Genomic DNA, 27,887 nt, shown 5'->3' on the forward strand with positions numbered 1-27,887 from the left:
AGAGTTCTATATCCACATTTCCACCTGGAGCGGTGATCCCCTTCCCTACCGGATGGCTTGCACCCGAGGGTACTTAGGGAACCCAGTCAAGTAATTGTCAGACCATTGTTCCAAATTTTTACTGACAGTCTACTGACTGGAATGGTACCAGCAGATTGGAGAAAAGCCAATGTAGCACCAATATTTAAAAAGGGCCCAAAATACATCCCTGGGAATTACAGACCAGTTAGCATAACATCAATAGTATGCAAGCTCTTGGAGGGGATGATAAGGGACTATATACAAGATTTTAGTAATGAAAACGGTATCATTAGCAGTAATCAGCATGGATTAATGAAAAATCGTTCTTGCCAAACCAATCTATTAACCCTCTATGAGGAATTGAGTTGCCATCTAGATAAAGGAAGGCCCATCATCAGTTTAGGCCGATATGTATTCTACTTATTTTTGGTAAAAAAAATCGCAATAAGCATATATTGATTGGTTTGCACAAAAGTTATAGCGTCTACAATATAGGGAATAGATTTATGGCATTTTTATTATTATTTTTTTTTACTAGTGATGGCAGTGATCTGTGATTTTTAGCGGGACTGCGGTGGACAGATCAGACACTTTTGACACATTTTTGGACCATTGACATTTATATAGCGATCAGTGCTAAAAAAAAAAAATGGGGGCGATCAAGGGGTTAAATGTGTTTCCCCGTGAGTGTTTCTAACTGTAGGGGGATGTGATTGACTAGAGGAGGAGCCAGATCGATGCTCCTAGCTAGTAGGAACATACAATCTGTCTCTCCTCTACTGACAGAATGGGTATTTGTGTGTTTACACACACACACACATCCCTGTTCTAGCTCTCGTGCCCGCGATCACGCGTGGCCGGCGGACATCATGCCCGCCGGCCACGCGCATTGGGTTCCCTGCCGCTATAGCTGTTTAAAGGGCCGACGTACAACTACGGCGACTCGCACATAAGAGCCGACCTGCCACCGTAGAATGAGTACATAGTACATACAGCCCATGGCTGTTCCTTTCCCCGTCACAATGTGGCCACCTACTTAACCAGCCTGGAGAGCAAGTGGGGGGGATTGGCTGCACCTGCTACACCTGGAAAAATATTTGTAGGCAGCGCGGGCTCAAGGGGCAGCTGCTTTGGCCCCCACAACAATGACTGGGCCCAGGGCAGCTGCCCCTTTTGCCCCGCATTAAAGACGGCCTTGCCGGTCCATAAAGGTTTACTTTTGAAGCTTTATATAGACTGTCTAGGTTGGGGTACAGGAACAGTGTTACCATTACAATTACCAACCCTATTCTTTTTGGACTAGCTAAAAAGGGGAATATGCAGCAGGCCATGAAGTCAGCAGATACACTGGGTAAAAGAAAACATTTTACTGATTCAATAGAAATCATTATTATTTTAGAACTCAATATGTGCTTTTTAGTATGCTTAAAGGGACTGTTCACCTTTTGACATCTTCCACACTTCCTTCCATAACCTTCATTGAATATACTGCTGAAAATGTTATTCCTTGTTGTGTTGCTCCACACCTCTATTGTAGCAAACAAGGCAGTTTCTGTGATTTGTACTTTGATGGTTTGGAAGTACACAGGTACCCTTGCCTGGAGACATATCCCAAGGCAACAAGTGACAACACCTCTGCCTTTGAAATCACAACATGTAAGAGCATAGAAGGGTGTGACAAAACTGAGTGTAGTCTAAAATAGCCCCCAACTCAAATCAAGAGGTACATATTTTTTATATTAACAAATTCTTACTCAAAGAGCCATTAAACCCAACAAAAGTCAAGGTTTAGTTTAAGAATTGGTCACATTTATGTCAATAAAAACAAACACAATCTTTAACACATTAAAAAAATGCATTTGTAAATCAATATCCTTCTGTAACAGATTATAAGTGCAATGTAACCAACGTCAGGGATGTGACCAATGGAGAAGTCAGTTAAAGGTTGACTATGGCTGGCCAGCATAAGTAAAATAGTTTTGTGGATAAAACCTTCCGGCGCTCATTTAACATAAAAAAAAACCTAAATGTAACTAAAAAAAAAAAATGTAGTAGTAATATTTTCCAAGACAAAGGTGACTTCCTGTCTAGTAACCCCATCAGAGAATACTGCCAACTGCCATTTCAACCTGAAATGGCAGCTAACATAGACTGCACAAAAACTTACATCAGATTTTTCTTTTAGGGTAGGTTTTTTTTTTCTACTTGAATGTTATTAGGCAGTTCTTTCACATAGGGTCACGTGTTTGTGTTGGATGAATTGGTAAAGTGCACTTAGCTATGGGTACCATTCAATGATGCCTTAGCATTCACATATGAGCTCATGCAGATGTGAAATTCACGTTATGTTGACCAATCACCTGCGTTGGCTGATCACCATGGCCTAATTGCACATGATTGGCTGTGTATATGTTTTATGGGAGGCATATAGAAAAGCATGGCTTATCAAACACAAAGGCACCTTAAAGGGTGAACTATCTATGATGGCAGTTTTTCCATGTCCTGTATGTTACAGGGCTGCATGAAGACATAAGTGGGCTCAAGAGAGCTACCGCTCTACTCTGTCCTCATCATCTTTGTAAAATACAAGTTAAAGGAAACCTGTACTGGGAGAAACACAGCTAGTGCCTTCTGTAATATTCTACAGGCTCGCTGTAGCATAAAGACAGAAGACCTGACCCTTATAACCATTCTGGGTCAGAGACTCAAAAAGCAGATTGGATTATCCTTATAGCCAGGCAACTCGTATTTTGGGATAGAAGTCCGAATTTACATGAAATTGGAGGTATTACTTGTCTTTAATGACTTCAGGATAATAATGGTAGCAGGGAATTAAGATTAATTTGGTGAATCGGAGTTAAAAATTATATACTATACAGTTCTGAAAGATAAACTCTGGCCACAAAATCTCCAAGTTGGGGTGAGGGAAGCTTAATGATGTAGACTTCCATAAACCAGATTCAGAGGTCTTCAACTCATGAGTCAGGCTCAGCATCCTTCAGCTTCTTGTGAACGGCTGTCCTATTGGTCCACACATCTGTTGGTCTGATATAAAGTTGCTTTGAAATGATGAACAATTAGGAGATATGGTGTACCGTAACTACCAGGGGTACAAGAGGCACCCTTTTTGCTGTCTTTTTTTTTTTTTTTTAGTGACTCAGACCTAATCAGCTATGACACACTTTTAAGGAAAAGGTATGGGCATACACAGCAACAGAACTGCAAATTAATGTACCATGGGCAGATCATAAATAGTAAGGTCGTAGTTTTCCCAAATTTGTAATAGGGTTATGTTCAGTAGCCGTATTAGAAAAAAAAAGTAAAACAACATTAGCATCCTTCTTTAAGCGTAGTGGTGCTTAGAAAACTTCATTAAGACTGATATTTTTTACCATATAAAATCCCTGTCCCTGTATGGCATGGGCACCATATTATATTATCTCGTTCCAGGGAAGGTAAGAATTACATTCATCTGAATCCAGGAGAGGGCTCACTCTCTTGCCAACAAGATGAAGCCCCCACTTAGTTTGGATTCTGGACGGTGTTTGGCATAATAAAAAGAGATAAAGATTTCCTGATCCTCGATCACTTCTTCTTGGGCAAGACGTTATCGTCAAAGTATCCTTTATTGGCAATGTTGCCGGCGGGGTCGTAGAAGCCAACGGCAATGTACATCCCTTTGTTGTCTGTGCTCAGGCCAAAGCCTACTTGATTGGAACTCTTCCAGATCATCTGGGTGAAGTTACCTGGGGACAGAAGAGATCGGTGAGATGACAGAAAGGGATAGTCATTTTTAGAGAGTTGTCATAGTAACCAAGCTGTACAAGCAGATCAGGAAAGGGTTGAAATTGACACACATGAATCTATTTTAACTTAAATCAAGGGTCTCCAAGCTATGTCCGGCTAGGTACAAGACTTTATCTGGCCTTCAGCTATGGTCAGCAGCATATCTTCAATGTGCCAGATTGAGGATCAAGGTCAGGAGAGGCTGCCTATGGACCCTGCTTCAACCCCTCTCCATACTGCACCTGGATCTAAGGGGGTACTATGACGTAAGCAGGACTCTGATGGAGACCCGGATTTAAAAGAGAATCCAATGGGGACCCTGACATCAGGGGAGCGATAATGGGAACTCTGATGTGAGGGGGAGCTCTGATGGAGACTCTGATGTCAGGGGGACACTAAAGAGGACCCTGATGTAAAGGAGACTCTGATGGGGACCCTTTTGTACAAGGAAATATAATAGGGACTCTGAAATCAGGGGGGATTATAGGCATGTGCACAGGGTGTGCCAGATGTGCCTGGGCACACCATGATCACTCCATGCCTATTAGCATTATTGCTCTGTGTGCTGGCAGGAAGATGGGAAATATCTCCCTCTTACCGGCTCTGCCATATGAGAAGTGCTTACACATTTATCTTTCACTGTGCCGGGAGGGAGATCAATGTGATGGGGTCATCTATATGTAGACATACACACATACACACACGTGTTTGAGCTTTAGGGGGCACACTCTAATCCAATAGGCTGCACACACCTATAGGGGGACTATAATGAGGACTCTGATATAAGGGGGAATGCTGATGTAAAGAGGACTATGATGGGAACCCTGATGTCATTTTTTAAAGACTTTCATCACTTACCTGACCCGCTCTGGAATCCGGGAGTGCTGAAATTATACTTTGTGATCTCATTGTACCAAGACTCAGCCACTTCCTTCCCTGAAATACAGAAACACATCAAATTCATTGACCCTCTTACCTTAAAGTCATATTTTTTCTTTAAAAATAAAAAAGATGTTATTTTACCTGCTCTGTGCAATTGTATTACCTTACCTCCTCTTCTGGAGTCCCCCACCCCTTTTTTTTATGAGTGTCCCCATAGCAAGCTGTGAACTGTGGGGGCACTCATGTGGGTGTGCTCCTGAGTCGGGCTGTGTGCGTCCAGAGGCACACACAACATAGCTCTGCTCTGCCCCCTTGTTCCCTTCTCACAGGATTTGGCTGATGGCAGAAGTAGCCAATGGCTCCTGCTGCTCTCAGTGTGTCCTGTAAATTAGAGCCGAGTTGCACACAGGACAGCGTAGGATCGAGAGATGACCCAGGTATATGATTAGGGACAGGGAGCGGGGAAACTAGTATTGGACCATATTTTAGAATGTATCGAGATTAAAAACATTAAGACTTAAGAACTACTTTAAATGGCCAATTTGAATGCATATAAAATGCATCTGGTCATAGGTGTGTGTGGCCTATTGCATTAGGGTGTGCACCCCAAATCTCAAACACACGTCTTCCTCTGCAGCCTCAGCTGCACTGGACAATGAAGGAATGGGGAAGTGCTCTGTGGCTTCCTGTTCATTCACAAACTGAAGCATAGTAAACTGTGTTTATTATGCTTCAGTTATGAATGGACACAGTAAGTGAGTGTGTTCATTTAGAAAATGGGCCAGGAAATGACATATTTACGCCTGGCACCCCCATGCACATCTATGCTTCTGGTATTTAGTATGTGAAAGACAATGAGAAGGCCACAGCGGGAGTGCTTAGGAACATGTCTCCTGCATTATAATTAGTGGTTCACAGAGTTTTCCATCTGGGATAAAGGTTTTACATAAATAAATAAAAGCTGATCACTGTAAGCACCCCTGACAGTGTTAAATGGTTATTCTCAAATTACTACATTCGCAGGAGAGCTTGTTCTGTTGAAAAACAACAGACATACTGGCCAGATCGCCAGTTCAAAATGAAAGAAAGCCTAAAAAAACAAATGCAGCCATCACATCTAAGAATTGGTAACCTGAAATATAATAAATGTTTACTTTTGGGTTTAATACTTTACAGTTTGGGATAAAGGTTTTACATGTATACATAAATAAATGATGACCATTGTAAGCACCCTCTGGCAGTTGTAAAATAGTTTGTCTCAACCTCCTAGCTGCTACACCAACAGGAAAGCTTGTTCTGTTGAAAAACAACAGACTTACTGGCAGGATCACTAGGTAAAAATCAAAGAAAGAAAGATAAAAAAGAAAACGAATGCAGCCATCACACCTACTGTAACTCTTGGTAAGTTACAATAGTATAATTGTTTCCTTTGGGGTTTAATACGGCTTTAAATCAGAGTAAGCCGTTTTCAGTACAGGAGAGGAAACCATACAACTATGCAAAACTGAAGGTACAACTGGAGCTTTAACCGATTGCCAAATGCTTAGGTACATTCGACGCAGCACAAGCCGATCAGCAGGTCCCGACCAATGATTTATGGCTGGAACCCACCGATTGGCTGAGCGAATGACAGAAGAGAGCCCTGGTTAAGTAAACAAGGGCTCTCTACTGTCAGCAGCTATGTGCCATTTTTTTTCTCCCTGGGTAAAAAACGGTACATTGCTTAGTAAAACACCACATAGTAAACACAGTTAAGCACACATTTTACCCTTTGATCACCCTAGATGTTAACCCCTTCCCAGCCATTGTCATTAGTACAGTGACAGTGCATATTAGCACTGATCATTATATTAGTGTCACGATTGATGTCAGTACCAGTTAATCAGTTCACCCCCCCCCCAGCATCAGTTAGTGTCAGATTGCCCGCCCCACTATCGCAGTTCCATTATAAGGCTGGCCATATATTATACAATTTTCTTATTCAATTTCCTGTAGATTTACCTTCAACTATGTAGTGCAAGGGCCTGCCTGATTGCATACAAATTAAAAGGGTTTAGGTTTGACCTCATATTATATGGTATTGGTAAATCTAAAGGAAAAATAGTATGGTGTATGGCCAGCCTAAGTCACTGATCACAGCTATTAGTAGTATAAAAAAAAAAAAAAATTCCAGTATATATCCCATAGTTTGTAGACGCTATAACTTTCACACAAACCAATCAATATACGCTAATGCCCCGTACACACGGTCGGATTTTCCGATGGGAAATGTTCGATGGGAGCTTGTTGGCGGAAATTCCGACCGTGTGTAGGCTCCATCGGACATTTTCCATCGGAATTCCGTCACACAAAATCTGAGATCTGGATCTCAAATTTTCCAACAACAAAATCTGTTGTCGTAAATTCCGATCGTGTGTACAAAATTCCGATGCACAAAGTTCCACGGAATCTCGGAATCAAGCAGAAGAGCCGCACTGGCTATTGGACTTCATTTTCCTCGGCTCGTCGTACATGCCCTTCTTGACGTTCGGAATTTCCGTCAAGATTTGTGTGACCGTGTGTATGCAAGACAAGTTTGAGCCAACATCCGTCGGAAAAAATCCATGGATTTTGTTGTCGGAATGACCGATCATGTGTACGGGGCATTATTGTGATTTTTCCTTACCAAAGACATGTAGCAGAATATATTTTGGCCAAAATGTTATGTAAAGAAATTTAATTTTTTTAATCTTTTTATTGGATAAAAAGAGCTCAGGTGCAGATCTGCTTTAATATGCGACAATTATACCACAGCTCTATACAATGACCATACACACCTGTACTGACATACTCAAGGGGCAAATTAGTACTTTGTCAAATGGACTCACCAGTTGGATTTTGAGCACTTACCTGTTGGCAGACTAGTGTCTGTGCCCCAGCGGTACCAGAGGTTCTCTCCGTGTTCTGAGTCACTGTTCTGAAGAGCACGCATCCCAACCAAATGGTCAGCCCACTTCTGTGCTTCCTGCATCAAGGACGTGCTGAGCTGCAGTGCTCCTGAGCCATGAAGGCGACGGTACTTGTTGTGCTCATTCAGTAGGTCTTTGCGGAATGTTTTTAGATCTTTTTCTGGAAAAATCATAGTTTGTCATTTTTAAATATATAGTAATGTACAGAAACTGCAATATCAGCCAGTTTTGTGATCCAGGCATCCCTTCCAGACAGTACAGCCAGGTCTTGCAATCACTGCACACCACACTGCATTTAATCGATACAGCCTGTTGTAGGACCGGGCTCAGCTTGTGACTAGTAAGAGAGCAGGAGTATACTGATGAGGTTATCACTCTGCTCCTACCATCATGGTCACAGATAAAGCAAGAGTTCAGCCTCGTCCTCACCCAGTATTATACTGCCATGCAAGGGAATTAAGGGAGGCTAATATTAAGAAACATTGCATTACTTATACTTGTCCTATACAACTTTGAATGAAATTATTTTTCTAACCAAAACTGAAATAAATGTTTTTAATCAACTAAAATATAGAATGAGTACTGGATGGGGGAGCTTGTTTAAAAATTCTGGCACAATCCCCTATATAAGGTGAATATGGAAAAAGAGATAACCCCTGCCTCTCCCAAGGGGAAGACTATGGGAAATGGGGATTTTTGAGTGCCGGAGTCAATGTAATAAGAAAAAAAAAAAGCATAAAATCACATATTTTATTTATACAAAATGATTAATAGAAATGGCAGGAGTGTAATCTCCGTGCAGAGATACCAAATACTAGACAAATGTCTTACAAGCTTCTGTGCTTGTCTGGACGGTACGAGGTGTATGGATCAACATGTTTTGCCCAGAAAGAGGGCTTCTTCAGGATCCACCTTGTAATCTTTACAGAGCTTATAACTCAAATGTGCTAGAACATCAAATGAACTCAATAGGCATATGTTGAAAGGCCAAACGGTACAATGATCAGAGTCCATATATAAATCTCAGTTAGATAAAACCAAAGAAGTTATGTCGCCACCATAGAAGAGTTATCAGGTCAGTAAAATGCAATACAGAATGTTGATTAAACTTGGATCCCATGGGATCAAGGGTCCACTAAGGGAACATATATGACAGTGTCAGGGTTCAGTGGATAAGTGGTCGATAGAAAGAAGTGGCGTGTAACACATGCCACTTGAGTGGTACTGAATGGCGGCTTTAAAAAAATAATAATAATGTCAGACGTTTGGGTATCATTAGTGTTCTGGTCCATACCTGGAATTGCAACAATGCCATTGACAGCAGAGTCCTTCACAAAGCCATCTTCATCATCATCGTCGTCGGTCACCTTTGATCCCCGCTGTAGAACGTTGCGGGCATAGAATCCAGGGTTGGTGATGTTGCCACATGGGTTGTACTGGGCCACCACAATGAACATTCCCTTCCCACTGGAAGCTACACCAACGCCAACCTCCTTGGAAGTTTTCCATACCATCTGCGTAAAATGACCTGCAACAAGAATGATGAAAAGGTGTCATTTACTAAGAATTTACCAAAATATAAGATGGGATTTTGGGGATTTTTGGTTAAAGGAGAAGTTTCCTATTTGTGTAATAAAGCAGGCCTGCTTCATTACACAAATAGACTTCCGATTCATTTCCTGGCTGGAGGACGTCCAGTATCATATTGCACATTTTTCACCACATTACTGTTCTTGGCCTGCCCCTTTTAAATGTATTGCACTTATTTATTTTATTTGTATTTATTTCAGGTACTTATATAGCGCCATCAATTTACAGAGTGCTTTAGCTATATGTTGTACATTCACATCAGTCTCTGCCCTCAAGGAGCTTACAATCTAAGGTCCCTAACTCACATTCCTACATACATTCACCACATACTAGGGCCAATTTAGACAGGAACCAATGAACCTACCAGCAGGTCTTTGGTACATGGGAGGAAACCGGAGTACCCGGAGGAAACCCACACAGGCACAGGGAAAACATGCAAAGTCCAGACAGGTAGTGTCATGGTCGGGATTTGAACCAGCACTTCAGTTCTTTCAATCATGGAGGCTCAGCACCACATGTGGACATTACCTAGGCATTTTAATATTTGCATTACTTCTCCCTGGAGCCAGACCGCTGCTTGTGGGCTCTTGAGAGGAGTACGGAATCAGGGTACTGACATATTTTCAGGAAGCTATGTACAGCACCTGCCTGTCTCTCGGCCTGCATTGCACAGATACCCAGTAAAGATGTCATTGAGTCTAATATAAGGTATGTAATAAAAATAGAAAACTTTTATTCAAACATTATATTAGCATGTTGATGAAGGGGGGGGGGGGGGGACCAGGGAAAGTAAAATACAAACAGATTAAGCTTCAGCTTTCATGCACACACATAGCAGGAATGAAGCGGAGACATGGACAAGACTGACTCTGAATGCTTAACTTAAAGTGTATCTATCTCTAGGCAATTTTTTGTACTGGATAGAGTGGGGGAGGGTTAGGTCCTCTGTCAAGTTTTTATTGGTTTGGTGTCCGAGTCTCACCCTATATTTGTACTGGTGTCTATTGACACCAAGAAAGAAAGCGACAGAAATCCAAAAAGGGGCAAGGGGCAATCTTCCCGTGGAGACATCTGCTCTGGGTACAACAAAAAATAAAGTTTTGACTCTATATCCACTTTAAAAGCTTTAACTTTGTACTGTCAGCAGTGAAGTTCAAAATATTGTGCCATAAAATACACTGTGTGCACTCTGCAATTGTATTGCGCCTTCACCTATCGTACTGGTGAATTACAATGCTACCTTTGTCCACAAGATGGGGATATAGCTCCATTTAGTAAAACAAGTTGCTGCAGGAACCAAGGCTTTTTTTTAGTTAACACATACCATTATTTTATTTTTTTTGTGAACTTTGGTGGGAAGTGAGGCACTCCATGGCATTGACTACCTGGTCATATACTGTATTCTATATCACTGTGAAAGCTAAAGACAATAACTGGAATTAGTATTTATATTTGCCTTTTCTGATCTGGTTCTACAACTTACCGGTATCTGGCTGATGTCCCGGTTTGGAGAAGTTGTAGTTCTTTTCTTCTTTGTACCAGCTATCAGCCACTTCTTGACCTGTAAAGACACAATAAAAAAGTTTGTTATATAAAATATGACCCCCCTTTGCCAATACCTTCCAACTTTCTGAGATGGAAGAGAGGCAACCCTTGTAGCGTCACAAGAGACCCCCTAGCACCAACAAGCGTCCCTCGCAGCAAAAGAGGGATACTCCATAATACAGCACTCATAAAGTCAGCCACATTTGTTGCATAAAGCCAGATATGTATTTGTGTATCTCAGTGTTTCTCTACCAGGCTGCCGTTTGGGTTCCCTGGAGTGCCAGGAGCAAGAACCCAATTTGCCCTGGATCAGCATCATGAGTTGCCATGGTGGAAGCAGGCCAACCACCAGCACCATAACAACCAATGACGCTCTACAGCCAGGAGACACAACCTCATCTGTTGCTATAATGATGGCAACAAATGACTGATCTAGGGCAGATGGCAAGCAGGGCTGCCCGCCGTATTCAGGAGAAGACAGAAGTCTGCCTACCCCAGGCTTCCTCCACCTCCCACCCTCTATAGCCCTGCTGGAGCCTAAAGGTAAGGGTCTGATGTGAAGAAGAGACTGTGTGATAGGGGGGCTCTGTAAAAGGGGGGACTCTTATGTGACTGTGACACTCATATATAGAGGGCATCTGATGTATAGAGATAACTCTGATGTGATAGGGGACCCTCTGACATGATGAGGGATCTCAGATGTGATGGGGGACCTCTGAGGTGAAAGGGGGACCCTGATATAAATTTAATTTCATCAAGGTGGTTGTGTGCATTGTCCCAGACTCTGTTTTCCCGTTGATAAGTATTATTTATTATTTTTTACATTTTAGACTGGGGTGCCTCAAAATTTTGCATGCTTTTAACTGCAACAACTGCTTTGATAGGTGGAGACATGTGCGTTAAATAGCTTGTTATATTTGAGCTGTCCCTGACACTTCTTCCTAATCCTCCAGCTGGATTCGCAATAATGTAACATAGAGAAAAAAGTCTTAGACCCCTTTCACACTGAGGCGTTTTTCAGGTGCTAAAGGGCTAAAATAAGGGCCTTTAAAGCGCTTTAATAAATGCCTCCCCTGCTGCCCCAGTGTGAAAGCCTGAGTGCTTTCAAACTGAGCGGTGCACTTGCAGGAAGTTAGAAAAAGTCCTGCAAGTAGCATCTTTCGGGCGGTGAGGGAGCAGTGTATACACAACTCCTCCTTATACTCAATGGGCCGAGGTGTCTGCAATGTGCTTCGGCAGTGGCGCTTTGCATGCGCTATTAACCCTTTATTCGGCCGCTAGCGGGGGGTTAAAAGCGTCCTGCTGGCGGCCGAAAAGCAACGCTATTACAGCGGTAAAGCGCCCTAAAATTAGGGCCGCTTTACCGCTAACGCCCCCCCTGCCCCGGTATGAAAGTAGCCTAACAGCTCAGACCCTTCTATTATTTTTCAACTTCCTAAAAGACCAAGCTGTCCAGCAAAAATGACAGTTAGAGGGTTGAGACAAATAATTTAACACTGACAGGTGTGCTTACAACAGTCAGAAATATGAATTTATCCCAAAAGGAAAAAAAAAATGTTGCAGTAACCGTATAAACAGTGTTAGCTGGAGTTGAGCTTTTATTTAATAGTAGAGTAAATCTGCTAATACATTTAACACTACCCTCTTCAAAGACTGACAATGCTGATGCCCAAGGGTGTCTGTTGCTCCTCCACCCAGAGTGGAGACACCCCAAGATGGGAAGTGTGTTATTGGCCAGACCCCCCATGTGGAAAAAAGGATTAAAAAAATATCAAACTAATGCAGCCACCACATTGTTAAGCTTACTAATATATTAGATATTTGTTTTTGGGTTTAATTCCACTTTCAGGTTTACAGATTAAACAACAGGCAGTGCAGGAAAAGAAGGAGTGTGGAAATGTAATTAGGCAGCTGCGTGGGCCATTGAGGCGCAGAGATTGATTACAGTGGCAAGGAGGGTAGGATATGCTAAGAGAAAGTGCAGCAGGTCAATCATCTGTATCTAGTAAAAGCTGGACTAGCATTGCTGCCCACCCCGCCATTTTTATATCAGTTCTGTGATTCATTTAAACACGAGTAAAGAAAATGGAAGCAAAAAGGAATTCGCTAGCTAATTGTGTAGCATCTGTGCCAATTACATGCCTATCAGACATGTGAGTTTAGCTGCAAAAATAATTCATATGGGTGCTCTATTCATAAAAAGGTAAGGAGAGGTTAGTGTAAAATAAAAAAAGGGAATTATAGTTATAAATCAGGTCATGGCTCTTTTAGAAATCCATTTACATGATAGAAAGAAATATTTTTTAAGTCTTCATGCACACAGCTGTACAGCGTGCATCACCTGTGTAATGTATCTCCAGGGATCTGCTGCCGTCGCGTACAGCCACCCATGGAGATGAAAAGGAAGAGGCGGCTGCATGCTTGAGCACTGGGGTTTGCGTAAAGCACCCACACGCATACATCCACCTCTTCCCATTCATCTCAATGGGCAGCTGTTCGTGGTGGCAGCAGGTCCAGGGGGAGGCATTATGCAGGCTCTGAATGCTGTACAACTGCTTGAATGAAGCCTAAGGAGGCAAATGAAAGATCTTTTGGTAAAAACAAAATAGGGCCCTCAGGTGAAAAGGCTCTGAGCAAGAAAGTACTCCTTTGAAACGTGTCAGCCAGCAGTGGTTCTAATGTCTTCCCCTTTGCTCTGTGGAGATGGTCGGTTCCAGGACTGGATTGCCAAATTTTGGTGGCTTCTACAGGCTTTTATTCATCACATGTTTGTGAGTAGTATTTTACTGTTTTTTATCAATAAATTATCTTGGGATAATGCAAAAGGCTGGTGCGCCCTCTTCTTTTTATCTTTTTTGTGACCTTCAGGTGAACAGGTGGAGGCCAAAGCTTTTATGCTAAATTAAGGTCCTTATAAGATTCCTTTTTTTCAACTCTTATAAAAAAAGTCCTTACATACTGCAGATAAAAATGTTAAAATAATTCTGAGTTTATATGTGAGGACACTGCTCCTTTCTCAATTTTAAAGTGGAGGTAAACCCAATCACAGAAATATATATAATCTTTAACAATTGAAAAATAACTTTTTTAAATAATCTTCTAAAATCTACAGATTTCATTAAAATAATACCTGGTTATCCTGCCATGAAAGTCTTGTACAGGCACTACCTTTTATGGGGTGACAACACTCAGGTGTCCCTGTCTCTCAAATTCTCTCCTACGTTGTCACCCTGTTTTTCACTGGAGACTACAATAGGAGTACAGATTGCTCATTGGCCAGACATGGTCCTTGGTTGTCACCATCTGGACGCTTGCCCTGAGCAATGGTGTGCAGATGCTGCTGCACTGCATGTTCAGTAGATATGAAGTGGTGGCACAGAAGCTGCAGAAGATCAAAAGCACTAGGGGGTGAAAACAAGAATTTTCTATATTTATAAAAGTGTAAATTATTTACGTTATACTGTGCTTTAGCAAACTGTGTCCTCCAGTTAGGGTTTACACCTCCTTCAAATATCTTCTCAACTAAGAAAGTTCTGAAAACTCTACATGGCCATAAATTGTTATTATTAAAAACTTTTTTGTACAGTGCCCCTTAAAGCATGGATGTGTTATATTTATCATTGATTGTTTTCCAGTCGTTTTTATCACTTACCTGCCACTGTAATGGATGGGCTTCCTGTTTTAGCCCAGATGTTCTCCCCATAGGAAGTGTCACTGTGCTTCAGGGTTTTCAGTGTCAGAAGGTGCTCTGCCCACTTCTGGGCCTCCTGACTAATTCTGGAATTCAGCTGCAAGGGTTTTGCTCCATGCATGGCCCGGTAATTGTTATTTGCCTTCAAGAACTCCTGTGCAAATGTTCTTGTGTCTACTAGACAAAGAAAAAAAAACTGCTTACCAGCCTGACAGCAGAACATTTCCTAATTTGATAACTGCTGATACAGCAGCTGGAAAATGTAGGCTGGTCAGAAATAGCTAGATTCCCTCCCCAATATACAACACTACTAATGCCACTCTAGGGAATGAGTGCCCCCAACCATCTATAGCACTTCTTAAATTGTATATGAAGTGATAGGTGTACAAAAAATGGCAACATCCCTTACAGTAAGTACAATATACAAAATTTCAAAATGAAGGGGAGGAATGGGCACACTGTGTGGGGCAGCCATACTACATAGTCTCCTCTATAAGTGATTCACCCTGTAATGGGCACTTTTGGGGTTCTTTTGCTCCCTCTCGTACGACCACCCGGGCAAATATGTGGGCTTCCTTACTGAGACTATATTTATTGTTTGTTCTCAGATGATAGGTACCGAGGTTCACTAAAATCTAGCTCATCCCAAACACTTGACATAGAGTTTTTTTCTAAACGCGTTGGATCAGTTTCACAGTGATAAATACTATATGTGAATGTAAATGTGATTATTTCATTGTGATGTGGGAATGTGGGGAATAGGCAATGGGTGATTATTAAAACAATACAGTATGTTGGCCTTGATGTTTTATGCTCTTTTTTAATGAAAATGTGTGAACAATAAAATTCTTACTTTAAAAAAAAATATTGTTTATGAGGTCAATAAAAAGCCCCATATTTTGGCATTTTGTATATGTACTTCTACTGCTTTTTCACGCACAAGGTTTTCCCAGCCCGCCATAAAACACTGCCCATCATCAATATCTGTTGATTGAACTTTCCTTGCAACATTCAAGTAACCTAGAGGGTAAAGAACAACTCTGGTTAACACATAATATTAGAGAACTGGTAACATAGGGTATACTGGAACTGTGCTAAATACAGTCTAAATTAGTCTAAATGTTACATCAACCCCACAATTTGTTGTCAAAATCCCATATAACAGATTTGCCCTAACATTCCTCGAAATATCTTAGTTACCAGTAGAGGATGATCCAGAGTCGCCTCCACGTCCAGAAGGATAAAAGGTGGCTCCTGCCCCCCGATCGCTGGGTCCTCCTGTGCTCTCAGTTACTGGGGTGCCCTTGGGCAGCACGTTTTTCTGGAAGTAGCCGGGGTTGGTGATGTTGCCTGCAGGACTGTACTGGGCTACCGCGATCACCATTCCTTTACCATCTACAGCCTTGGCAATGCCAACTTCCCTGGAGTCTTTCCAGACCACTTGGGTAAAATGACCTAGAGACAAGATACAGAATCATGGGAAGAAGCTAAAAACCTGGAGCAATGTGTATCAATATGTGTGAGAGGGAAGGACTATCTCAGTCACCCGGTCTGGCCCAGGTAACCTAATGCAGTACATCGGAGGGAAAGGAAGGATTACATTGGCTGCTACAGACACAACAGATTGGTTTAAATTGCCCTAGAACTGTACTGCAAGGGTAAATCCTTCTGCTGCCCAAGGACAAGACCTGCACATGATTCTCCACCAGAGAATCTTGGAGGACTGATATTCATAGGAAACAGGCCAGTCAATGCATTATCTGATGTTAGTCCACTAAGTTCCACCATGTTGGCAAAGACTGTGTGACTAATAAGTATATACTTAGAGAGCAAAAAAATGAGTTTTAAGGTGCAAGAAAATCAATCAAAATCAAATTTACAAAAAATATAGAATGTTTTATTACATAGATAATATAAAACTATTTATAAAATTTGGGCCAAAACAACCCAATGGTCAAAGTCCAAAAGTGCGATTGCCTCTACATGTTTCACCACAAACGTGGCTTCTTCTGGAGCTTTTGTAGGACCTTGTTATTAATACATTAACATCTTTCAAAGTGATCACGGTTCCAAATGATCCCCAAGACCCACCAAGAGGTTCAATGGGGAACGTCTGTGGCCATTCACCCTGTTACCAGTGAGGCTCCATAACCTGTCTAAAAGGGTCAATCCCTTGGGATAGATTGACTAAAAAGTTTTTTTGATCTTCCCCGGTTAAAAAAGGTGTTATATTGACACTGGACTAAGGAACAGTGGCAAATTGAAAGAGGGGAGTGCTCAGATGGCACAAGTACCTTGAAATTTGCCGGCACCAGAGAAAGTTTGCAATTGGGAAAGGATATGAATATCGATCGATCAATTCGCAAAACTTCTCGAGACAATAGGTGTGACTATAGGGCAATCGTTCTTCCCTCATTTTTTCTGTGGCACAGACATTCCTCATTGAAGCTCGTGGTGGGTCTTGGGGATCATTTGGAACCATGATCACTTTGAAAGTTGGTAATGTATTAATAACAAGGTTCTATAAAAGCTCCAGAAGAAGCCACGTTTGTGGTGAAACATATAGAGGTAATTACTCTTTTGTACTTTGACCATTGGGTTGTTTTGACCCGATTTTATAAACAGTTTTATATTATCTATGTAATAAAAAATTCAATATTTTTTGTAAATTTGATTTTGATTGATTTTCTTGCACCTTAAAACTGAATTTTTTGCTCTCTGGGTATATACTTTTCTGTCATATTTAAAAGGAGGTGGTGCGTTTATTAGAATCTCCAAGCTCCAATACTAATTTGATAAACTGTTTGACTAATGTTCACCATTAGTTATATCTTTATGAAAAATATATGCTTTGGGGCACTAATGTTTTATGTTAGCTAAAAGTTAAAATGAAGGTATAATAATGTGTCCACTTTGAGGTTGAACAATGGGAGAGTTACAAAATGTTCCTGCTTCTTTCATCTTTTCTATATTAGTATGTATTTTCTTTCCCAATACAACTGTTCACATTCCACCACCATTATTAATGCATTACAAACAGCTGTTATTTATTTCATAAGCAATTCATCAAATTCAAAACCACCTTTAAAGATAAAAGTCTGAATGTTTGAGTCTAATCTAAAGCTGTATAGAAAGAAAAACTCTCTGATGCCAGGGGACCACAATGAAGTTGTTGTGTGACTGCACCACAACTTTTCATCAGCCTCCTTTATGCTTTACTTATTATTATTACTAGTAAACCTTTAAATAGGAATTTAGTTATGCATTTATTTTCACACTGGTAAATATGGAATCTTATTTACTCCTAGTTAGGTTCCTAGTATTATTGCGACAAATTTAGCTTTTGGTTCCACTGTATCCAGTGGGGTAAAGTTTGATTGCTTTTGGCTGTTCTGGGTTCTGTTGGTTGCAGGCTCAAATACTTCAGACCCTGGACTTGCATATTCATACACTGTCAGCCAATTATTGGGGAATAGAATGACCAATAAGGGGCTGAGGCATGTATAAATCAATTGGGGCTTAGAACAGCAGAGTCCTCTTCCTGGAGGAGAAGGCTAAGCCTGGGGGGTTGTGGTCCTCTTGGTTACTTAGCTGAAGTTTGCATGAGTTCATCGAGGTCCCACCTCAGGGAGAGTTAGGGAGCCTATCTCTAAAGTTGCTGAGAATAGTTTGGAGGAAGTCCACTGAGGATCTGCCTGGAGGCTCACAGCTGATACTGCAGGAAGGCATCAAAGTACACAGAGACACAGTGAGTAGAGGACACAGAGAGAGAGAGAGAGATCCTAGTAACTGCTGTTCTTTAGCCCTTGGAGAGAGTGTTCCACAGTTGCTGGTTTAGGACTGCCTCTATAACTGGAGTTTCCTGCACTCTGTGTACACCTGCACTAAATGGGGTTCACCCTGAAGAATCTAGTGATAGCCAGAGTGTCTTCTCTCACGTTTTGCACTTAATGTGGAGTATGCCAAGGCTCACCCAACACCCCAACCAGGGTTAAAAAGCTTTTAATTTTGAGAAAGACATTCAAAGCCTGGTTACTGAATTAGGAGACTGTTTAGTTGCTGTGTTTGAAAATTTGTAAGCATCAAAACCTAAGTTTGCCTAAAACAAGGGATTACTTATCTTCAGTGTTATGTGGAGGACAGGCAGACTGAAAGGTATTCACAGGTTTTGTTTCATCCATAGAAGCTGTACTATGGCTTCTAGAAATTGAGGAGCTGGGCAGAAAGGGCAGGCATAGTCTGCATTCTTGATGGGTCCCTGTGACAGCTCCTCACCATATCAGAAGTTTATGGTAGCAGGGGTGGGCATCACAGGAGAAAGATTACTACTGAAGTAGAAAACAGATGCACAAGGGACAAATCAAAATGCAGGTAAGTAATGTCCCTTGTGCTAATTTATATTTTTTGTTTTTGTTTTTTTTTTTTTTTTAGGTAAACGTAGGCTTCTAAAAGTAATACAACACAACTGACCAATACAATCTTTAAAGAAAACAAGGCAAAACAAAAGAGACCTCACCTGTGTTGGACTGAAAGCCGGGCTTGCTAAAATTATAGTCTTTTATCTCATTGTACCAGGTATCCACAACTTCTGACCCTGGAATATAACAAGTGAGTAAGCATACTTGAGTTATTTTGGCAGTGTTTTCCATAAAGTAGCTTTTTGTGTGATTTTTCACCCCTTTACATGCTTACTTTTCCATATTTTTCTTAGTTTATTAAATATAGAAAAAGTAATTAACAACACATACTTCTAAAAATTATTTAAATCAAACTGATCCCTGTCACACATATATATTTCTTAAAAGCATTGAAAAATATATTAACATTTTTTTTCTTTAAACACACACCTTAAAAACCTCAAAGACAAAAAAAGATGTCCTCAGGAGATTTTTGTGCTGGGTAAATTGGTAGAAGTTGATAAAGGGAGTTGGCTTTTATTGCAGTGTATAATTTGAAGCTGTCGCCAAAGGCAGGCACAGCTACTTTATTCTAATAAAAAAAGGCAGCTGGCAGATCAAAAGAATTATGTAACATTAAAAAGAAACTTTACTACAAATTTACAGTGACATGTGATTTTTGTGGTTAGACTAAAATATTGTTTATGTAATTATTTTATATATATTTTTTAGCACTGTACCAGATTTTCATTATCATATCAGATCTGTACATACGTCTTCAACTAGCTAAAGCTGCCTATACACTGGTAGATTTTCCAACAAACATTCATACGAATATTCGTATGAACATTTAAAGAATTTTTTTTTTTTCAAATACATGGTTTTTGAATTTACAGTAAAGTATTAAAAACAAAACAGTACTCAGTAACAGTGATATTACAAGTTCTACAATGGGTACAGTAGATTACATCAAGCAACAAGTCAGTAAGATAAAGGATCAATTTCTAACAGGTGACGGTTTTTGGAGGAGAGGGTCCTTTCCGTGATAGCAGAATCATTTTTCTAGTGTAGAAGTAAAGGACACGCAATAAGCATTTAGCATATCTAGACGCACTTATGTCCCCAAAGATGCCTAGTAGGCAATTCTTAGGGTGTAATATATTACAAAGACACAAAGCTGAGGAGATAAATGTTTCGACCTCTGACCAGAAGTTCAGAAGTTATGGACAATAGGATAGGGCCAAAAGTAGTGTAGTAAGTCAAACATGTAGCTGTTGGGCACAGGCCCATCAAAGAAAATTCTTGGTACATTTGATGACTGGATGAATGTCATTTGAAAGTACTTCAAAATTTCATTTGCTTTTAACATCCAATTTTGGAATGAATGATTTCTTAAAAAAAAACAAAAAAAAAACAAAACATATATTGTTGTAAATTAGTTTGAGAAAAAATATACAGCCCGCTCCTTCGAATTTTCTTGTCACTGTTGTCGAAATCAGATGTTGATATGACTCCACAAATGATTAGAAAGCCAAATGAATGTTCTTAAAACAAAAACCTTTCAAAGTTCTACTAGTATATTACCAGCTTAACTGTATGCCACTGCAGTCACCATCCTTGCTGAATGTGTCTCATGTTAGAAAACAGGTCAAACGATAAGCCAACTGTGCAGTTTTAAAAGAAAAGTGTTTTAAAACCCATTAGATACATTATTTTTCTACTTCCTGTAATAGCGTGACAACCTATTTCACAGCAGTGTTTATACACTGTGGGAAGGGTAGAGTTTATTTAGTATTCATTACAGGTTCTTATATAGTGTGGTCAATTTACACAGCACTTTACACACACAGGGGGTTATTTACGAAAGGCAAATCCACAAAGTGCACTTGGAAGTGCAGTCGCTCTAAATCTAAGGGGTAGATCTGAAATGAGGGGAAGCTCTGCTGATTTTATCATCCAATCATGTGCAAGCTAAAATGCTGTTTTTTATTTTCTTTGCATATCCCCCTCGGATCTACAGCAACTTTACTTCCAAGTGCACTTAGTGCAAAGTGGATTTTCGGTTAGTAAATAACCCCCACAGTGGATATTGTACAAGCACATCAGTCCCTGCCCTCAAGGAGCTTACAATCTACGGTCCCTAGCTCACATTCATACATATACCGTACTAAGGCCAATTTAGACAGGAGCCAATGAACCTACCAGCATGTCTTTGGAGGGTGGGAGTAAACCAACACAGGCACAGGGAAAACATGCAAACTCCAGCCAGTAGTGCCATGGTTGGGATTTGGACTGGCAACCCTAGTGCTGCTAGACTGAAGTGCTATTGCACAGAGCAGGTAAGTATAGGCATGTTTGATATTTTTTTTTTTTTTTTTAAACACGAGGGTTTACAACCCCTTTAATTTTTTTAATCAGATTTTTCACCGAAGTCTATGAACATTGGCCAACCTTTTAAAGGCTAAGATCAGCTTTTCCAGAAAACCGCCTAGGCAGTCAAGGGGCCCCAGTAGCTGTGTAGCTGTGTTTGATGATTTTACTGTCATACCTGTAGGACATTTGGCCCCCCCTAAGCCAGACAAAACTTGCCAAGGTTGGAAATCACTACATCTTGCTTTGTTGCTAGGATGTGAAAATCGTTATCCACTCCTGTAATGCTGGGAATGAGTGTCCAATGGTTTTCATGTCCCAGCGACAAGGCCAAATACAGGTATGACAATAGAATGACTGATAATTTTACAAAGCTGCAGCTTTTTATTATCTACTGGGACCCCTTGATTACATAGGCTATTAACTGAAAAAGGTGAACTTAGCCTTTACCTGTCATTGACAATTGACAGTTGCTAATATTGAAGCAATGCATTCTTTTGAATAGTTCTGGATGGTCTGACACATTTATTAGAAGAAAAGGTAAGGGGATCAGACCAGAATCTAATAATAAAAATAATAATATGCCTAAACAGGAGTATAAGCAGAATTTTTTTAAAGAGCTTCCCTTGTTTCCAGAGAGCTTACCAGACGCGTCCCTGACACTTGAGTTCCATTTATACCACAGGTTCTCGCCATTGTTGGTGTTGCTGTGTTGGAGAGCATTGATAGAGAGAAGATGATTGGCCCACTTCTGACTGGACTCACTCAACTCCCGACTCAGCTGTAATGGAGGTGCACCGTGTAGACGTCGATACTTGTTGTGAGTGTCCAATGCTTCCTGCTCAAAGGTGCTCGATTTTACTAGGGCACAGTTAAGAGACACTTCAATCAAAATTATTGCTTTCAATAGATACAGTACTGCTGTAAATATGATAATTGCTTTTCTTAAAGCTGAAAAAATTATATACAGAGTCTTAAATCTGCCTACTGAAACATATTAACCTGTAAATGAACTCAGAAATGAATTACTGTCAATCATCTCTGTTCTGCCCTTTCTACTGTTGACTCACTGCAGGAAGTCCTACCATCCACCTGATCTGTAAAATCAGCTGATATGCAGGTGATGATAGGGTTTTAATATAAAGTCTAAGACAATTTAATATCACATTTAACAGTTATTTTATATAGCAGAGTTTTAATATGAGTTTAGGTTTTTTTTCATATACATTGCCTAGTTGCAGTTTAGAGTCAGTAACCTGTCATTTATACAGAACTTTCCTGAACTAACATTATTATTACCTTTATATGAAGAGGGCAGAGACAGTCAACCCTTTATTAATTAATAGTGGGTACCACAAAGAGTCTACAAGTACCAGGCATTCTCAGCCAATATATTTGCCTTACATGGGTCTCAGTTTCATGGGTGTCAACTTTATGGGTCTCAACTTTCTGGAGATCAACTTTGACATATCTTTTGGCCATTCAACTATCCACTGAAGAAGCCTTGTAATCCAAAAAGAGCTTATGTTGGTGAAGGTGATGGATAAGCAACAGGGCAACAAAACTCCAATTTAGAATGTGTTTCTGAACCTTCTCCACTCCCAGCTCCAGAGGTATAAACATGCACAGTCTGCTAAACCAAGCGTTTATGTTCATGAAAAAAATCTTATCAAGAAGAACTTTCAGCAACTGGATCCACATAAAACCCAAAGTTTCCTCTTTATATAGTAAATATAAGACCTTGGGAGGGTTTGTCACCTCTTTGAAATATTCCTCCTGTAGATCAGCAACAATAGACACATAGGCCAAACATTTTGTTGGGATGATCATAATGCCTGGAAATTCACACCTTTTCTTACCTGTCTGGCCAATGCTGACTGTTGGTTTCCGATCGCTTGCCTTCTCTACTTCAGGTGACTTATTTCCACTTGATTTCCACCGTGAACCAGACTGGTCACTATCTGGTGATACCGCTGACCCTGATGGCAGTACATTCTTTTCAAAGTATCCAGGATTGGTGATGTTTCCTGCTGGATTATACTGCCCCACCACAAAGTAAAGTCCATTGCCATCAGTGGCCAACCCAACGCCAACTTCCTTGGAGTCCTTCCAGACAACTTGGGTGAAGTGTCCTTAAAAAAGTTAAGAAAAATGGCAAGAAAGTTTAATGACATAGCAGGAATATGCCAACATTAATTAGATTAACAGGGCTATAACTCAGACCTTGACTATTACCTGTGTTACTGCGGAACCCTGGCCTTCCAAAATCATAGTTCTTTATTTCATCATACCACGAATCTACGGGTTCTTGACCTGTAGACACAAAGCAAGTCAGTTTAGTACATCCATTAGCCACACAGTACAAACTTATAGGATTAATGTTACAGTAGATTTACCAACATATGTGCAATATAAGTACTTCTCGAATAAGTTCCAGGCAAAACATTTTTTTAGCTTTGGGTGGAGAGGGGATGAATTAGAACCCTTTTCATGTTTTTATTGCTGTCGGTGCTTAATCTTACTTCCTGTCCAGATGACAGGTTGTCACAAGAGATAGCAACAAAACACATTTATTTAGTAGAGTGGTGAAGGATTCAAACATTGGTTAGTTTTTTATTGCTCTCTTTGTTTTTCTGTGGAGACCTGTACTCATTACTTCTCCTTAGGTCATTGGAAATTTCCCAAGGACAAAACAAAAATGTGTCAGAAGTTTGTATCCACTATAATGAACGACAAAAAGTTTTGTCTGGAGTCCTAATGGCTCATCTGGAGATCCCTGCACATGATTTTTCAGCTTTACCCAACTGTTGTAGGTACTGGAATTCAAGAACATTTAATAGGTAGCTGGTATGGGAAAACTTGGGCAACTAAGTAACTGAGAAATAAAAGAAGTCAATTGGCGATGCACCACCCCAGCATCCAGCTATATACTGTAATATTTTCAGTGGGCTTCTCTTTATAGGACTGCTATGAACAAAACAGTTAAGGGCAGGAGCAGACAGCAGGCAGATGATTAAGAGGCTATCAGAGCCCTGCTTGGGTCAAAGCCAGGTCACCCTCCCACTACTTATAGAACTCACTGAACCCAATGAGTAGTGCCCCTGCTGTGTGCACTCAAACTTGGCTGTTTTATCAAGTAAAAGTGAATCATCTCAATAGGAGCATTTCCCTCTAACTTCCTGTATACTGTGCTCAGCAAAACTGACAAGTGCAGTCTAACGTGGTGGAGAGGATCAGAGGGCATCATAAGTGGCTGCTAACTCTATAATAAAAAAAAAAAAAAAAAGGGTGGGGGAAAACGCTGTGCCAAAAAAATCATAATAAACGTGACTTTAAAAAATAATTGTATATAATTGTATTTGTATACTCAATAAATGGCATCAACCATTGTCAAAATACACAAATATACTGTACATAAATCTATGGTCATACTTATAATGCAAAAAAAAAATATTAGATGAACCAAGACTAAAAAAGGAAAATGTAATGAGTTAAATGGAAGATAAAAATTTGTATAAATATGGGTTGAATATAGGGAAACCATCTGAATATTTCGAGAGTCAAGCACATAAGTCACCCCTCTGGGACCGTGGCTTTCTTTCTCCACCTGCCCCTGGTCCAGCTGACTTTCTAACCTACACACGAGTTCCTTGTCATCCATTTGGCACCAGACTCAGGTATACCGCTTTCCAGGTTAGACTGGTTCCTGCAATATTGGCCACTTCTCGAAACTTAAATGTTTCATTTCCTATCAAATAAACTATTTATTTTTTTAAAGTCATGTTTATTATGATTTTTTTTGGCACAGCGCATTCCCCCCACCCTTTTTTTTTCTCTTTGTCTCATTGGTCCATGAGTTTGGGTGTAGAAGCGGCAAAAGTTTAACATTACATTTTCCACTTGGGCGGTTGTTCATGCATCTGGTAATTTGTTTTCTACTACGCCTGTAATAACACACTTATGTATGTATAATGTCCAAAGAGAAAGCTGGTACATAAAAGTAAAAAAACGGTTCTACATAGGCAAAAGGAGGCAACAAAACAGCAGCCAATAGTTTTCCTTCTATGGAAAAAATGGGGCCAGAAGGGTACTAAAAAAACAGTACCCCCCCCCCCCCCCCACTGGACAGAAACAGTTCCTTTTATAATTGGAATTTTTAAGCTGACAGATAACTGTTCTCTGAGGATAAAAGGCCAGGTTATTTGTCAGTGTTAAAGTCCACATCTGTAGCAAAATTCGGTGATTACCATTTGTCTGCTATACCAACTCTAAAGCCCCGTACACACAATCAGACTTTCCAATGGGAAATGTGTGATGAAAGGCTGTTGGCAGAAAATCCGACCGTGTGTATGCTCCATCGGACAATTGTTGTCGGATTTTCCAAGGACAAATGTTGGATAGCAGGATTTAAAATTTTCCACGGACAAATGTCTGTTGTCGGATTTTCCGAGCGTGTGTACACAAGTCCGTCGGACAAAAGTCCAAAGTACAAACACGTGTGCTCGGAAGCAAGGATGAGCCAGAAGCGGTCAGTCTTGTAAACTAGCGTTCGTAATGGAGAATTATGAAATCTCGAAATGCAGCGCACAATTCTCTTCTTCTTTAATGGGATAATAATGAAGCTGCTTTTCTGTTGATACTGATGGAGTTTTTTCAAACTAATTTTCAAAGGCTTTTTTTTTCTAGTGATATCAAGAATAACATTATTATGCGTTTTTTTTTTTTTTTTTTGGGGCAAGTTACCACAACACCATTATTCCGTAGTTTTTAAGATCAAAGATATAACTATGTTTTTTTAAAACATAGTTGTATTTTTTTAAATGTAACTGCCTACTCCCAAAATGTCATTTGAAGTATAACACATAGCCACTTCGAAATTGCACCTGCTCCTGGAATGGCAACAAACTTTGAAGAGCATGAAATGAAAAGCGCAAACTGAAAAGCACTAAATGAAAAGTGCGAAAAGAAAAGCGCAAATCAACACTCACCAAACTTCTACTAACATGAAATTAGCAGAAGGAGCCCAAAGGGTGGTGCTAAAGAGCTGAAAAAAGTATGTAGTTCGTCACTACATTCATGATTGTTGGCCAAGAATTGTGTGCCGTTTGTATGCAAGACAAGTTTGGGCCAACGCCCTTCGGACAAAAGTCCACGGTTTTGTTGGCCAACAATATTTTGAATTAGTAAATTACTTTTATAGTATGTTATGCAACACTTCTATGAACTCAGGGATTATTAAAGGTTGACCTGAGTTCTGTTTTGCTTCCATGACCTTGGATGAATACTTAGACACTGCAATTTTGAAAACAAAATGGCTTCTATCCAGCTAATAATCCACCTTTTGATGAAGGCTAATCTGTGTTTTACAATAAACTGCACATCTATCAAAAGCGAGTTTAGTTCAAATATTAATCTTGCAGGTATCACTGCCCAGAAGCTTATGTGAAATATGTTCAGTCAGCACTGCACAATGATAACAATCAGTATGCTCTAACCTGTACACAGCACAGACAATCTTACAAACAAGAGCAAAACTACATCACATGCAGGTTTAAAGGGTCAGTCCATCCAAAAGTGATATGTTAGCAAAAGGTGAAGCATGGGAGGTTGCACCGGCCCCCTGTATTCTTCTATGCCAGGCACACTCTGACATTGACATCTCCTTGCCATAATTCCCAACTCTGTTCCTGTCTTCCTGGGAGTTTTGGGTGACCCTGCCCAAATTTTGGGGAAAAAGTCTACTAAAACTGGAGAGTGCAAACTGTGCACGGTAGCCAATCAGCTTCTGCTTGACAATAAAATCTGGAAGCTGATTGGTTTCTATGCAGAGCTGCACCAGATTTTGCACTCTTAGTAAATCAAGCCCATTGGGTGTTCCAGCTCTTTCTGTTGCATCCGCCATAATATAAAATAAATAAAAGTGGTGGGATGGTGGGAGCCCCTCATAATGGTCACTGCAGATATGCAGACTTGGGATGTTAGACCCTAGATCTCACCAATAGGGTTGCCCAAAGAAATAGAAGAAACTGTCAGCTAATGTATCCACCAAACACTGGAGCTTCACCCAAAACTGTTATTTTAGTTCTTAGCAGATGTTGGAGGGTTAATCACCCAATAGTCTCTTATATCTAGTGCCTGGCACATTTAATGGTTATGTTGCCATAGTAACAAGCACACAAAAAGAGGGTGGGGCTCATACAGGATTAGTGTTGAGGTATTTAGGACACACAGAAGCTTAGATATAACAGGATTTACACGTTCCATTTTCAGATATTCTGACTGTCCTGCCTTGTTGCAATATTAGGTCTACAGCAGTTATAACCTAAATCAAGGATATGCAATTAGCGGACCTCCAGCTGTTGCAAAACAAGTCCCATCATGCCTCTGCCTCTTGGTGTCATGCTTGTGGCTGTCATAGTCTTGCTATGCCTTAATGGGACTTGTAGTTCTGCAACAGCTGGAGGTCCGCTAATTGCATATCCCTGACCTAAATGAAATTCCCATTCAAAAGTGATATTTTAGGTATAGATGACCACTTGTAGGCTGACTTTCCCTCTGGCTTTTCTTTGTTTTGGGTAATATCACACAGTAAGCCAAGTATGAGTCCCCCTTTTCCTTGTCATGAGTTCTCACAAATAGCAGCAGGTATAGTGAGAC

General features: G+C 40.4%; 1 protein-coding gene across 4 annotated transcripts in view; it reads right to left on the reverse strand.

The window, feature by feature from the left end:
- Positions 1 to 1,808: 1,808 nt before the first annotated feature.
- The window catches only part of LOC141108439 (uncharacterized), a 132,737-nt gene continuing 106,658 nt past the window's right edge, over positions 1,809 to 27,887 (reverse strand). For 3 of the 4 annotated variants that reach the window (XM_073600042.1, XM_073600043.1, XM_073600044.1), the window contains exons 7-17: positions 23,466 to 23,543; positions 23,090 to 23,362; positions 21,876 to 22,091; positions 18,980 to 19,057; positions 15,664 to 15,918; positions 14,425 to 14,640; positions 10,711 to 10,788; positions 8,932 to 9,165; positions 7,579 to 7,797; positions 4,666 to 4,743; positions 1,809 to 3,767 (exon numbers count right to left, since the gene is read on the reverse strand). In XM_073600042.1, coding sequence (XP_073456143.1) covers positions 3,607 to 3,767; positions 4,666 to 4,743; positions 7,579 to 7,797; positions 8,932 to 9,165; positions 10,711 to 10,788; positions 14,425 to 14,640; positions 15,664 to 15,918; positions 18,980 to 19,057; positions 21,876 to 22,091; positions 23,090 to 23,362; positions 23,466 to 23,543 — 1,886 coding nt within the window. In that variant the 3' untranslated portion in view covers positions 1,809 to 3,606. The remainder of the gene's footprint in view (positions 3,768 to 4,665; positions 4,744 to 7,578; positions 7,798 to 8,931; positions 9,166 to 10,710; positions 10,789 to 14,424; positions 14,641 to 15,663; positions 15,919 to 18,979; positions 19,058 to 21,875; positions 22,092 to 23,089; positions 23,363 to 23,465; positions 23,544 to 27,887) is intronic. The other variant, XM_073600045.1, reaches the window with a different exon arrangement.

The sequence above is a fragment of the Aquarana catesbeiana genome, linkage group LG09, assembly GCF_042186555.1.
Source record: "Aquarana catesbeiana isolate 2022-GZ linkage group LG09, ASM4218655v1, whole genome shotgun sequence".
In the NCBI taxonomy this organism is placed as follows: domain Eukaryota; kingdom Metazoa; phylum Chordata; class Amphibia; order Anura; family Ranidae; genus Aquarana; species Aquarana catesbeiana.